The 13270-nt window shown below is 37.6% G+C and overlaps 1 protein-coding gene across 1 annotated transcript in view; it reads right to left on the bottom strand.

Annotated features, from left to right (window-relative positions):
• Positions 1 to 13270, bottom strand: part of CAAP1 (caspase activity and apoptosis inhibitor 1) — a 30162-nt gene that overhangs the window by 5055 nt on the left and 11837 nt on the right. Inside the window, exon 5 of the mRNA XM_079789900.1 lies at positions 7704 to 7777. Within this exon, the coding sequence (XP_079646026.1) occupies positions 7704 to 7777 (74 nt within the window). The remainder of the gene's footprint in view (positions 1 to 7703; positions 7778 to 13270) is intronic.

Genomic DNA, 13270 nt, shown 5'->3' on the forward strand with positions numbered 1-13270 from the left:
TAGTTAATAACAATGTATTAATACTGAATCATCAATTATAATAAATTTTCCACACTAATGCAAGATATTAATAATGGAAACTGGGAGAAGAGGTGGTGAGTGAGTGAGTATATAGAAACTCTAAAGCTGTTTCAAAAATCTAAGAAATATTAATTAAAAAAAATTAAAGTCTGTTATCTGTAAGCTCAACATAAATCAATTATATGATGTGGCAACCAAAACTGCTAATTAAATCACAGACTAATGGTGGGGGATGTGAAAAAGGGTCAGGAAATGATAACAAAATCTGAATGATTGCAAGCCTAATGTTTACTATCTTTCCTTTGGTAGGAGCACTTTTACACAAGAAGGTACTTTTCCCAATGAACTAGATCAAAGCACAGAGGATTCAGAGGGGATCCAAACATCTGATGAAGGTTTGGAGTTTGTAACCGCCAAAGCAGCTGCCCTAAGAGTATGTCTAGAAGCCTATGAAATACACCAAAAGATAGAATGTTTAAAATGGGTATAATTTAAAAAACACATGAAAATTAACATTTCTCTCAAAATACTGAATCAAATTATTTGTAATTTCATTCTTGACGTAAAGCATTATGCATCTAAAAGCCTTGCCAGTTTAGTTTATTTATTTTTTAAATCTAGAAAAGTATCATATTTAATTGCAACAGAGGGGCCTTCAAAAGGTACAAAAACAGTGTGGGCTAATCAGCCATAGAAAATGTAATTTTCACCCTTTCATTTAACTACTACTCACAGAAAGAGACAAATTAAAAAGCAGAAAGTTGGAAAAAATTAAATTAAATTTAAAAACACAGGGAGACCCTGGTCAGTGTGGTTCAGTTGGTTGGGTGTCGCCCTATGCACCTAAAGGTTGCCAGTTCAATTCTGGGTCAGGGCACATGCCCAGGTTGCGGACTCGATCCCAGGTAGGTGGTTCAAGAGACAGGATTTATGTCTCACTCTCACTTTGATGTTTCTGTCTCCCTTCCTCTCTCTCTAAAAATCAATTAAAAATCTTTAAAAAAAAATAAAATAAAAGCAGGGAGGATCACATTTGGTGTCATTGTTGGTAATAACTTGTGAAAAGCTCAAAGGAATGAGATAAGAAATATAAATTCTTAAGTTACACTATGGTTACACCACTTTTTGCTTTACCAATTGCTGAACTGGACAGCATTTCCCCAGAACAGTGTTTGAAATCCTTTAAAGAAGTTAACTCATTTTGAGAAGCTGCATTCTGTGAATACAGCTGGTCAAGAAGGCGCAACTAGGGTTAGGAAGAAAGGAATTAGACTCAAACTTTATCAGTAGTACATATGCTTATCTGCTTCCAACACCAGACATCCCTGTAACACTTTCTTCCCAGTCTCCTTCAGCTTTATAGCGCTAATATCTGCAAGCCTATCTAATAAAAGGGTAATATGCAAATTAACCGTCACTCCATCACAAATATGGCGGCTCTCAGCCCCGCCAGAGTCCCCAGTCCCAGGGGGTGGGGGGGGCAGCCGCTGAGAGCAGGCAGTGTGAGCGGCCTGGCGGAATGCTTGCTTTGTTGCCGCGGCAACGAGGCAAGCATTCCACCCCAGCCGGGGAAGGCTTCTGGGCAGCGGGTACGGAGTGGCGGGTGGGGGGGGGGGGGGGCGTTTGCGTCGTTGCCCCGGCGACGAGGTAAGCGTTCCGCGCCTGGCCACGGATGGGCCTCTGGGATGCAGAGAGCCTCTGGGCAGCGGGCACGGAGCGGCCAGGCCCCGCAGAGAGCTATTGGTGCATGGATTCGTGCACAGGGCTACTAGTTTAGATATACAAAGGAAGGGGCAAAACAAAACATCTGCCAATCCAGAGAGTTATTTAGCAATAGGTACATGGTAGGCATGGAAAACTCTTGGCCTACAAATGCTGATTAACTGATAATCTTTATTCTCTTCTTTTACAAAGCAATAAAAGTCTCTCTGATGGCATTTTTCTCAACTTTTAAATTTTTAGAAATGTATTTATTCTTTGAGCTATTGGCTGTGAAGTTCTTTTCAGCAAAATTCAACATTAAAACTGCAAATTCATTTCTTTTTATTTAGTCCCTCTACTTACTCAGCTTTGCCTCCCCTAGTCAGTACTACCTTAGAACAACAATAACAGCACCAACAAGAACAAAAATTAATTGGGTTTTTCCATTTATCCCTCATCTTAAGGATTCAAATGGTCTCATATAGTTTTATATTTAATACCTTTACTAAACAATGGCAAAATCTCTTATATCACATTTAATTTTTTAGAATTAATAGATGAATAAGCTATGGCCATTATCAATTCTTTATGACAGTCTAAGAGAGTGGTGTAACTATCAGTGCAACTTCACTATCTAAATAAAAATATCCGTGAAAAAATTTTTTTTGTAAGTACCTGCCACACTATACTTTTTATTTACTTATAAATTAATATGTACCATCCCAATCATATGCATAATCTGAAATTTTAACAGGGAAATAGTTAAATATATAAGTATATACACGTTTATTTACTATATAAGTTCTGGTGCTTTCTTTCTTTATTCTCTGAGAGTGTATATAATCACACTTTGGTGACCAGTGGTCAGAAAGGCTGAAAGAAGCCCAAAGAAAATATTTATTCTAAACTTTCATCACATAGCTTAGCCATTGAAAACATTTTACCCCCTTTTTAAAAAAAATATAATTTTTAATTGAGAGATGAAGGAAGAGGGATAGAAACATCGATTAGAGAGGCACATTTATCAGCTGCCTCCTGCAAGTGCCCCTCACTGGGGTTCAAGCCCGCAATCCAGGCATGTACCCTGACCAGGAACTGAACCATGACCTCCTGATTCATGGGATGATGCTCAACCACTGAACCACACCCAGTAGGTGCATTTTTTCCCTATTAAAAGTCTAATTTTCAATTTCTTAAAGCTTTTAAGATAGTTCTCAAAGGTAATTTACTAACTTGTGAAATAGAAGGCCAAAATATAATTGCATGAGGCAACTACATTTTTAAAAAAACCAAGATGTCAAATTATAATGCTGTATATTTGAAACTTACAAAATGTTATAAAACAGAGATTTTCAATCAGTGTGCTGTAAGAATTTTTAAAACATGCAATAACTGACTATTTAGTCAGGGGCACTGACCTCTTTTCCCTTAGCTTGTCAAATAAAAAAATGACAACAGCCAACACAACAATAGCTGTCCAATGTGAATGAATGAAAATTATACTTTTTTTTCTGTGAGATCGGGAAAAAATATAATCTTTTTGATGTGCCACAGAATTTTAGTAATTAATTTATGTGTGCCATGAGATGAAAAAGGTTGAAAATTGCTGTTAAAAACCAATGTTATCTGAATAAAAAAAGAAAAAGATCTGAGCCTAAGCACAACAAAACTTTGCATGATAAAACTAATGTAAAAGATTCAGAGTAAGATGTAGTACACGCCTTATTGATTTCGATAATTTTATATGCCATATGGTTGCATATTTATTTTTATGATTATACTCATATGTATGCATTCCAAGGAATCATCATATAATTTAAAGACATTTTAAATCAAGTATCTTTTCCTCTAATAGAATTTTAAAAATGTAGAGTTAGAAAGAAATTGTATATTTCATTCTGCTTCCATTAAACAATCTAAGAAACCAGTTATTACACACTCTTTCCAAGTGAAGACACTGCACTAGGCACTGGCATTTACAAAATCTGACAGCTAGAAAAGAACTTCAAGATCAAGGCCAAACAGCCAAACATTTACTCAAATGAGCTCTACAACAGTGTCACCAAGTGGCCGTTTATTATAATCTGTTTTCAAACACCTTCAGCAACAGGAAAGTATTTCAGAAGGCAGCCCACTGCATTTTCTGTTACTTTGATTATTTGAAATAGTCAAATGATAACTTTATCTGCTAGCCCTATTTTTATTCTCCAAAGCAATATAGATCAAGCTTAATCATTCTTCCATTTGGCAGACCTTCAAATATTTTCAAGTGATTTCAACTTGTTATCTTCAATCTAAATACCCACATTTAACTTAGGTATTTCTCATGTAAAGTAAAAAAACAAAATGTATCCTGCTCTGGCCGACATGGTTCAGCGATTATAGTGTTAGCCCACATACCAAAGGGTCTCCGATTTGATTCCCAAACAAGGGCACACACCTGGGTTGCAAGCTGGATACCATGCTCAGGTCCTGGTGCATGCAGGAGGCAACCAATCAATGTAGCTCTCTCACAATTATGTTGTGTGTGTGTGTGTGTGTGTGTGTGTGTGTGTGTGTGTGTGTGTTTTCTTTCTCTCTCTCTACACCCTCACTCCCTCTCTTCCACTCTCTTTAAAAAAAAAAAAAAATCAATGGGAAAGTATCCTCGGGTCAAGATAAAAAAAAAAAAAAAGTTTTACCCTAACAACTTCTAAGGACAAGAGCTTAATTCTTAAAGTTACAAAGGAGAATAATTTTCAAAATTACCCATATTCCCCAATTGTAAACTTTACAGCAACAATTTGAATATAGACCATTATTTTAATATTACTGAATGTCTTAATCAAATTTATTTAGATAAATAGAAAAACTCATTAGTATTAGCAGAGATTTGATATTTTAAAAATATTCTCCACCTTTAACAAATAGCAGTTTTCATTTTATTAATGACAACACAAATAACTAATTTAGAAAATTTATATAAAGCGTTATTATTTTAAAAACTGAGCAAAATCTTTTCAATAATACAAGCCTTGAAATCCTTCAGAAATTAACGTAAGATCTCAGGCTTGCATATGTAGATAGATGTGCATACAAACACAGCTATAATAAAGATAAAAAGCAAAACTATACCTGGTGTTTCTTCTACAACTGCCCTCTTGCTAAAAATGAATGACTCAGGAAAATAACTTCAACAGAATTTCTATTTTACTACAATACCAATCAATCCCCAGTAGATTATAGTTATATTTCAATAATGTTTGCACATGGGAGGTGAATCTTCAGATATTAATCCTTTATTAAAGTGTGATAGAAGTCAGTGTATAATCTATACTCATCTTTAGCAACACCAGTTTTATAACTGTTATTTCCTATCAACAAGATCAATGAAACCAATACTAAACAAAGAAATGCCAATTTTAATTTAAGTAACTCATAGTTAATACTTGTCAATATTTGAATACTTTAGAAGCTGAAAAAATGAAAATGTAATTTAAATAACCTGTCAGCATCATACACCATTAATAGGTCATACAGTAAGGTTTATTTTATTCTGAAAGAGCAAAGGGAAAAATCAATGCTGCTTTACATTTGGGTCTACTGAACAAAGGGTTACTTTAGTAAGCAAGCTTCAGTGAAATTTCTTAAACAGCCAAACCATTAAATAAAATGACAATGCATTCACAAGGAGCATTATATTGTTTTTATTGAGCTCACTGTGAACAAGAATAGCTAGCTGTGCAAAAAAAGTTAGAGAAAATACTAAATCAATTTTGAAAGTTTTGCATATTAAAAATAGGCCACATTAATTCATTTAGAAAAAAGGCAATAATCTGTATTGAGCCTACCAGAATTTCTATTTCCAAGCAAGTTACTTATTAGCTGGTTCAGATTTCAGCTATACAAATATTTATCTGGGACAAGCTCTACATAATTGAATCGTCTAGGTAATTTATGTTTATCCCATTATGCAATAAAACATTTTATATTTTAATCATTTTTGTAGACATTTTTCTAGAAGACTTATTTCCCAGCTTCCTTTAAAAAAAGAGTTCAAATTCAGTTTAACCATTTCCTACAGATTTGGTCACAACACGAACTGTATTGCAAAATTGAACTAATGTGCTCTGATCTCATGTTTTTTTCATCACTGCTTACTGTCCCTTGCTGATGACCATGTGTTTTTGACAGTTCTGATGCCTCAGTGAGAACCAAAGTGGCCTATAGAACCTCCTATGCATAAAAGCTTTGTGGTATCTAGCTACTCTGAGTCCTTTTTCTCTCCCTCTTTGTCTCCATGGCTGGGTTTCAAATGACTGAAGTTATCATAAGAAAATCAAAGCAAAACAGGCTGTAGACACTGGGAAGGGAGTTCTAAGGACTCCAGGTGCTTGAACATGGGAGCAGAAAAACATCTTCCCTAGAGGGTGGCACTGGCTACTTTGTACAATGAGGTCTCCATTCTTTCTACCTTAGAATCAGCCTGACCATTCCAGTTTTTTTCTGTCCTTTATATGACATTCTTCTCTCCACAGATGTTCTAGTAGCATAACCTCCACACTGCCTGCTCATCTGATGCAGAGTAAAAACAAAGGCAGAAGCAACGGCTATGTTGTCCAATTACACAGATAAATGGTGCAAGAGCTATAAGACTATGACTACATTTTATGAAAGTGATGTGTGCTTAGCATTATTTATATATGGCAAATAAATGTGAATTAAAACTGAGTTTATGTCTGTGGGGGGTGCTCAGAAGTAGTCAGAATACAAAGACATAATTTTGTCTGGCTATTTAAGGAGCTAACAAAACAGGACTTCTGAAAAGCAATGGAATTCTCAAGGTCATACAGAAATATTTATAAACTCAACAGTACATAATTTAGAACTACAGATGTCTAGGCTTTGTTCTCTCTATATATAAATTGAAAGAATCACAAAATTCATTATCCAACACCTTTTCATTTTGTTAATTAAGCATTAGCAACAGACCACAGTTAAAAAAAAATCTGCCTAAATAAATTGATAACCTGATTCTCTACATGAAATAAGTTCCTATAACTCAAGTCTAAAAAAAAAAAAACTATTCTAAGTTATCAAAGATTAGTTGCTTACATCATAAATATCACAACCCTCTTGACTGCAAAAGGTTATCACTGCTCTGAAGTATTTTTAGCAGCAAAAAGGAAAAATGTGATTTTTGAGTAGCTAATAAAAATTTATTTAACTTTTAATTTTCCCAATGAGGATTTTCCCAATATATATATATATCTAAAAGATTAGCCCTATTATCTACTTGGCTCAAATAAACCACAAATTGCCACTTTACTTCTGGTAAATGGTAATGTCAAAAAATGCTGATTTAGCCGAGACTGGTTTGGCTCAGTGGATAGAGCATCAGCCTTTGGATTGAAAGGTCCCGGGTTCGATTCCGGTCAGGGGCATGTACCTTGGTTGCGGGCACATCCCCAGTAGGGGGTGTGCAGGAGGCAGCTGATTGATGTTTCTCTCTCATCGATGTTTCTAGCTCTCTATCCCTCTCCCTTCCTCTCTGTAAAAAATTAATAAAATATTTTTTTTAAAAATGCTGATTTATAGAAAACAATAAATAAGGAAGAAAGTAAACAAGGACAAGATATCTCTGCCAAAAAAAAAAAAAAAAGAGAAACTTATCCCATAAGATTTCTTTTTTTCCGCATACAACCCAAAGCTACCAGTTAACATAACTCTGATATCTACAACTAAGGATATGTAATAGAGATCATCAAATTAAAACTAATTAAGACGACAACTTTCTGATGACATCTGTAACTACACATCACTAAGGCAGAACCACTCTGGGGGCTGGACTTATGAATTAAAGGATGTATTCTTTATTCTTCTGATCTTGAATCAAATAAACTTTTCTATCATCTATCTGTAAAATAAGGTAAGCTGAAAATTTATTATTATTGCTTATAATCTTCAGGTAAATGCTATATAACAAGGTACTTGATCCATACCTTGTTTTAATTCCAGACCTTCAGGTTGCTTGTTTTCTTTTAGGGATGAAGAAGAATCTATACAGATGTCTTGTCTGAGGAATAAAAATAAATAAAAACAATTGTTAAAACTACAGTCAATCAAATAATATTTACAGCTCAATATCCAAGAATTAAGTTAGACACTTGGAAAGGCACACCGAATTTTCTACACCCCCAGGGTACCATTTAGTGCAGCAGTAGCCAACTGGTGGTCCGTGGACCACTGGTGGTCCGTGAGGTCCAAAAGGTTGGCGACCACTGATTTAGTGTCCTCTGGCAACTCAGAAACATGTATACAAGGGTCAGAAACAGCAGCTCTCAACTACCACCAATTTAAGCAGTATACTTCTCTATGAAATCAAGGGGCAAACCTGAAAGGAATGTGGAGATAATGTTTTCTCCCTTCTAATATCCTGCACAGTAGCTAATCTATACTAATAAAAGGGTAATAGGCAAATTGGTTGGGACGCCCTCACAGTAACGACCAAACAGCAGGCTGCATGAGGCGACAAGGCCGGCAGGGGAGGTTAGTGAGGGACAACCAAACGACCGAAGAGCAGGTTGCATGGGATAAACAGGCCGGCCGGGGGGCAGTGAGGAGCGACCAGGCCAGCAGAGGGGGGCAATGAGGGGTGACCAGGCCGGCAGCAGGGGCAGTGAGGAGCGACCAGGCCGACAGAGGACAGTGAGGGGCGACCAGGCCAGCAGGGGGGCAGTTGGGGGCGACCAGGTCGGCAGGGGGGGGTCCATGAGGGGCAACCAGGCCAGCAGGTGGGGGGTAGTTGGGGGCGATCAGGCCGGCAAACAGAGGTAGTTAGGGGTGATCAGGCTGGTAGGGGGGGCAGTTAGGGGCGATCAGGCAGGCAGGTGAACAGTTAGGAGCCAGCAGTCCCAGATTGTGAGAGGGATGTCCGACTGCCGGTTTAAGGATCGGGCCTAAACCACAGTCGGACATCCCCTGAGGGGTCCCAGATTGGAGAGGGTGCAGGCTGGGCTGAGGGACCCCCCCACTCCGTGCACAAATTTCATGTACCGGGTCTCTAATGGAGAAATAAGTCACAGATGAATCCAATAATTTATCAAGTTCAACTGCTAGTTTAATGGGCACTTTGGAATTCAAATTATTTTATATTCACCTAATTTTGTGTCCCAAATGCTTTGATGTCTACAGTACATGGGAAATACATATAGATTAAGTGTAAGATCATGCCCTAAAAAAGTTTTGATTCACCATGTTCTGCAACAGAGCTGCAAACTAAACTAGTGTTCCTTCTTGATACTACAAATAGTTTTCAGCAAAAGTCAAATTAATGAATTTCATATATTCAAAATGGCTATTTTCTTTAAAATAAACATCCATTATCTTCTGAGAATTTTTATACATACACACCCTAAAACTAATACACTAAAAGTATTTAGGAAATTTTCCTACTCATAAAATTATTTCTACCTACTTAGTAACAACAAATTCCTTAAATATCCAAAAGATAAGACATAATAATTTCATTGAGAAGTTTATAATATGCTTTCCAATCAATATAACTGAAGTTACATGTTTCTTACATATTAAAACTCGACTATTACAAGCACAAACTCAAATAGGGACTGCAAAATAATTTGAATTTGGTATTAATTATATCTAAGAGATTTATAATTGTGACAACTCTGTTTTGTGTATTTCTTTCTGTCTAATGCCAGATTTTATTCTTTCACCAGAATGACTGGCAGATCCCAACGAGGATATCCTATGTAATAAAAGGGTAATATGCAAATTGACCCTAACGGCAGAACGACCAGAATGGCTGCTGGACCAGTCACTATGAGGCGCACTGACCACCTCCTTGGTCCCTTTCCCCGGCCGGCGGTGGGGGTGGGGCCGGTGAGCTAGCGGGAACAGCCGACTTCTCAGTCCCTTCCCCAGGCCATCAGGCACTGATCACCCGATGGAGAACTGGGGTGGGTGGCAGCGGGGGGAAGGGCCAGCTGAGGGCAGCTGGGGAAGATGGCCCTGATCGCAGGCCAGGCCTAGGGACTGTACCCGCACACAAATTTCGTGAGCTGGGCCTCTAGTCAATAATATTCCTTGGCAACCCAGGACAGAGTGAATGCCAATATACTATACTAGAGGCCCAGTGCATGAATTTGTGCATGGGTGGGGGTCCCTTGGCCTGGCCGGCGATGGGGGCCAATTAGGGGCTGCAGGAGGTTGGCCAGGGGGCAAGGGGCTGTGGGAAGTTGATCGGCGGCGGGGGGAGGGGCCGCAGGAGGTTGGCTGTGGGAGCCACTGACCTCCAGGGGCAGCTCCTGAATTGAGCATCTGCCCCTGATGGTCAGTGCGTGTCACAGTGACTGGTCATTCAGTCACTTATATATATAGGCATATATATAGACTAGAGGCCCAGTGCACGAAATTCCTTCTGGGGGGGTGCAGCGTTCCTCAGCCCGGCCTGCACCCTTCTCCAATGTGGGACCCCTTGGGGGATGTTGGACATCCCTCTTGCAATCTGGGACTGCTGGCTCCTAACCACTCACCTGCCTGCCTGCCTGCCTGATCACCCCTAACCCCTGTGGCTGCCTGATCGCCCCTAACTGCCCTCCCCTGCTGGCATGATTACTGCCCTCCACTGCTGGCCTGATTGCTCCCCTAACTGCCCTCCCCTGCCGACCTGATCGCCCCTAACTGCTCACTCCTGCCGGCCTGATCACCCCTAACTGCTCCCTGCTGCTGGCCTGATCACTCCTAACTGCTACCCCCTGCCGGCCTGATCACCCCTAACAGCCTCTGCTGGGCCCCTGCCACTGTGGCTTTGTCCGGAAGGAAGGCAGGATGACTGGAAGATGTCCGGTCGAACCCAGTCTAATTAGCATATTACCCTTTTATTAGTATAGATTAAGAACTTTCTAAAGAATAAAGTTAAAATGTACTACCTCAAACCTTATATTCAAATTAGATTTCAACTACTAAAAGCATTCATCTAAGTATCTTCCTTTAAGAGGAAATGTTTGCTCTTACACAGTCATGATGGACACTGAATTCTTCTAAACATATACAACTGAATTTACAAAAAATGATTTGAACAAAAATATTATGTAACATTACCATTAAAAAAAACCCATGAGCATATGAAATACACTAAGAAGGATAAATCACCCATGCAATATTCTAGCTGAGAATGTATATCCCAAAATGAAAACACTGATTTAAAGATCAATGTTATAAAAGACAAAGAGAGGCTGTGGAAACATCCCAGGATAAAGAGTCATAAAAATTAATCGTTATATTTGACTTTAGACTACTGAACTAGAGGGGGAAAACATTGTAAAGGACATTTACTAAGTCAAATGACAAAGAGTATATGAATATTTCTTGTGATAGCCTTATCCTCATGACATTTTAATGACTGAAATTATTTCCAAACAAAAAGTTTTAATAGTGCAGCAAAATGAATTATTTTATACATTATTTTATTTTCTCTGTGAAAGTCCCTTGGATTCCCTTCAAATAAAACTAAATCCCTCTATAAAAACTTTCTGCTTTCATAAATAATTTATTTTAGTGCCCAAAGTGAACTTTTATAATGTTCTGTTTTATCTTAAGACTGTTGAAGAAACTCATCAACAGGATTTCAGACAGTAAGTCCAGTGCACCACCTTGTGTCTGAAAAGTGAAACAGTAGATGATTTTACACCAGTATTATCTAAAGTTGAAAAAAATTTCAGAAAATAGTTTGGAATTTTAAAATCTAGTTAATTTTTCCAAGATGCAGACTTTGAAACTACAATTATCATATACAACATTCAGATTTCTCTGATAGAATTTAAAGACCTTCATCAAAAAGCGTTAAAGGCAGGATATATACAAAAAAAGGAAATGTCTTAAAGTATAAGAAAGCTACATGTACACATGAAGTATTTTTTTGCTAGTTTCATGAAAAATTTTATAAAATTTACCCCCAGATGACAAGACAAACTAGGTGTCAGAGTTAGGAAAACTAAAAGAAATTTGTATTTAAATGATATTTAAATATTTTAATTAAACAGTTTAAAACTACATAAGAATTTTATAACAACCTGAAAGAGAGAAGTGAGAAAGGGGGAAGAGAAGGAACACTGCTAATTGGGTTAAGAATCTATTTTGTATCTCTTTCCATTAAGAAAAAGAAAAAAAAAAAACACCTGTTTTTATTTTTCTAATTCCCTTCTCCAATCAGCACTGCTCCTTCTTAAAGAAGCTTAATTTACAATCTTGGCCTTGAATTATAAGTGAGTCCTATAATCATCTCTGGAATTTAAGTGCTCAAACCAGTATCAGTCCAAATTTCTTTCTTTTACCTTATATATAGTTCCACTCTTGATTCTTTCTATGACTCAATGAATTTGTTTTTTAACTAAGAATAATACACTGAGGAGATCTGCAGAACTTAAGAACCACATGTGAATTACTACAGGCTTAAAAAATATTTCTAAACAGAAAAAGAAAGTCAATTTTTTGTTAATGATCAATACTGAAAGGATATCTAAACAGAAGGATAAAGAAACAGAACCAAACTATCCAGATTCTTTCCATTTTAATTTTTTTAAATATATACATATATAATTTTTTATTGATTTCAGAGAGGAAGGAAGAGGGAGAGATAGAAACATCAATGACGAGAGAGAATCATTGATCGGCTGCCTCCTGCACGCCCCACACTGAGGATCAAGCCTGCAACCTGGGCAAGTGCCATGACCTGAAATCGAACTGTGACTTTCCGGTTCATAAGTGGGCGCTCAATCACGAAGTCAAGCCGACTGGGCCACAGCCTTATTTTTAATATGAATCCATGGAAAAGAGCTCAGTCTCAACCTACTCACATTAGCTATTTCTAGTTTGGGCTTATTTAAATTGCAAAAAAATGAGTTCAAGAAAATAGCCCTTTGTATTTATACTATGTCCCCCCAAATTTTATTGTTGCTTATTCCACAGCTAAGTGACAACTTTTTAGAAACACCTCTGAGTTTTTCCAAAGCATTCAACTTTCCTCTTGTCATATAGATACTTCATCAGTCCATACATTTAACTAAAATTATGCAACTAAGATAACTGAATTGGAAACAAACATTAGTGACTCTTGGTAAGCAAACAGTTCTGGAGGTTCGAGAAGTACACAGGAGGATTAGAGAATTAACAAGTTTAGTGCGCTGTGAACATTAGTTAATTTATTTTTCAAATGAAACCGAAAGGGCAATTACTACAATGAGTCAGGTAAGTGTTAAAAAAAACTTCAATTTTAAAAAGTGATGATGGAAGAGCAGAAAAAAAAGGGAAAATGCCAGCTAACATCCAACCCAGTGCTTGAGCAGCAGGATGAAACAAGACGCTGACAGAAAAATGATGAGATACTTTCAAAATCAGGTTTCTGTAATATAAAACATACAAACTTTGTGTGTGTGGTGGGGGGACAGGGGGCAGTTACAAAACAATGCTTCCCAAGTCCCTCAAAGTTCCCCCATGGGGAGCATGGCTGCAGCTCACATGAAGATCCCATCTAAAACCTGAGAAGCTC

The sequence above is a fragment of the Cnephaeus nilssonii genome (assembly GCF_951640355.1).
Source record: "Cnephaeus nilssonii genome assembly, chromosome: 14".
Classification (NCBI taxonomy): domain Eukaryota; kingdom Metazoa; phylum Chordata; class Mammalia; order Chiroptera; family Vespertilionidae; genus Cnephaeus; species Cnephaeus nilssonii.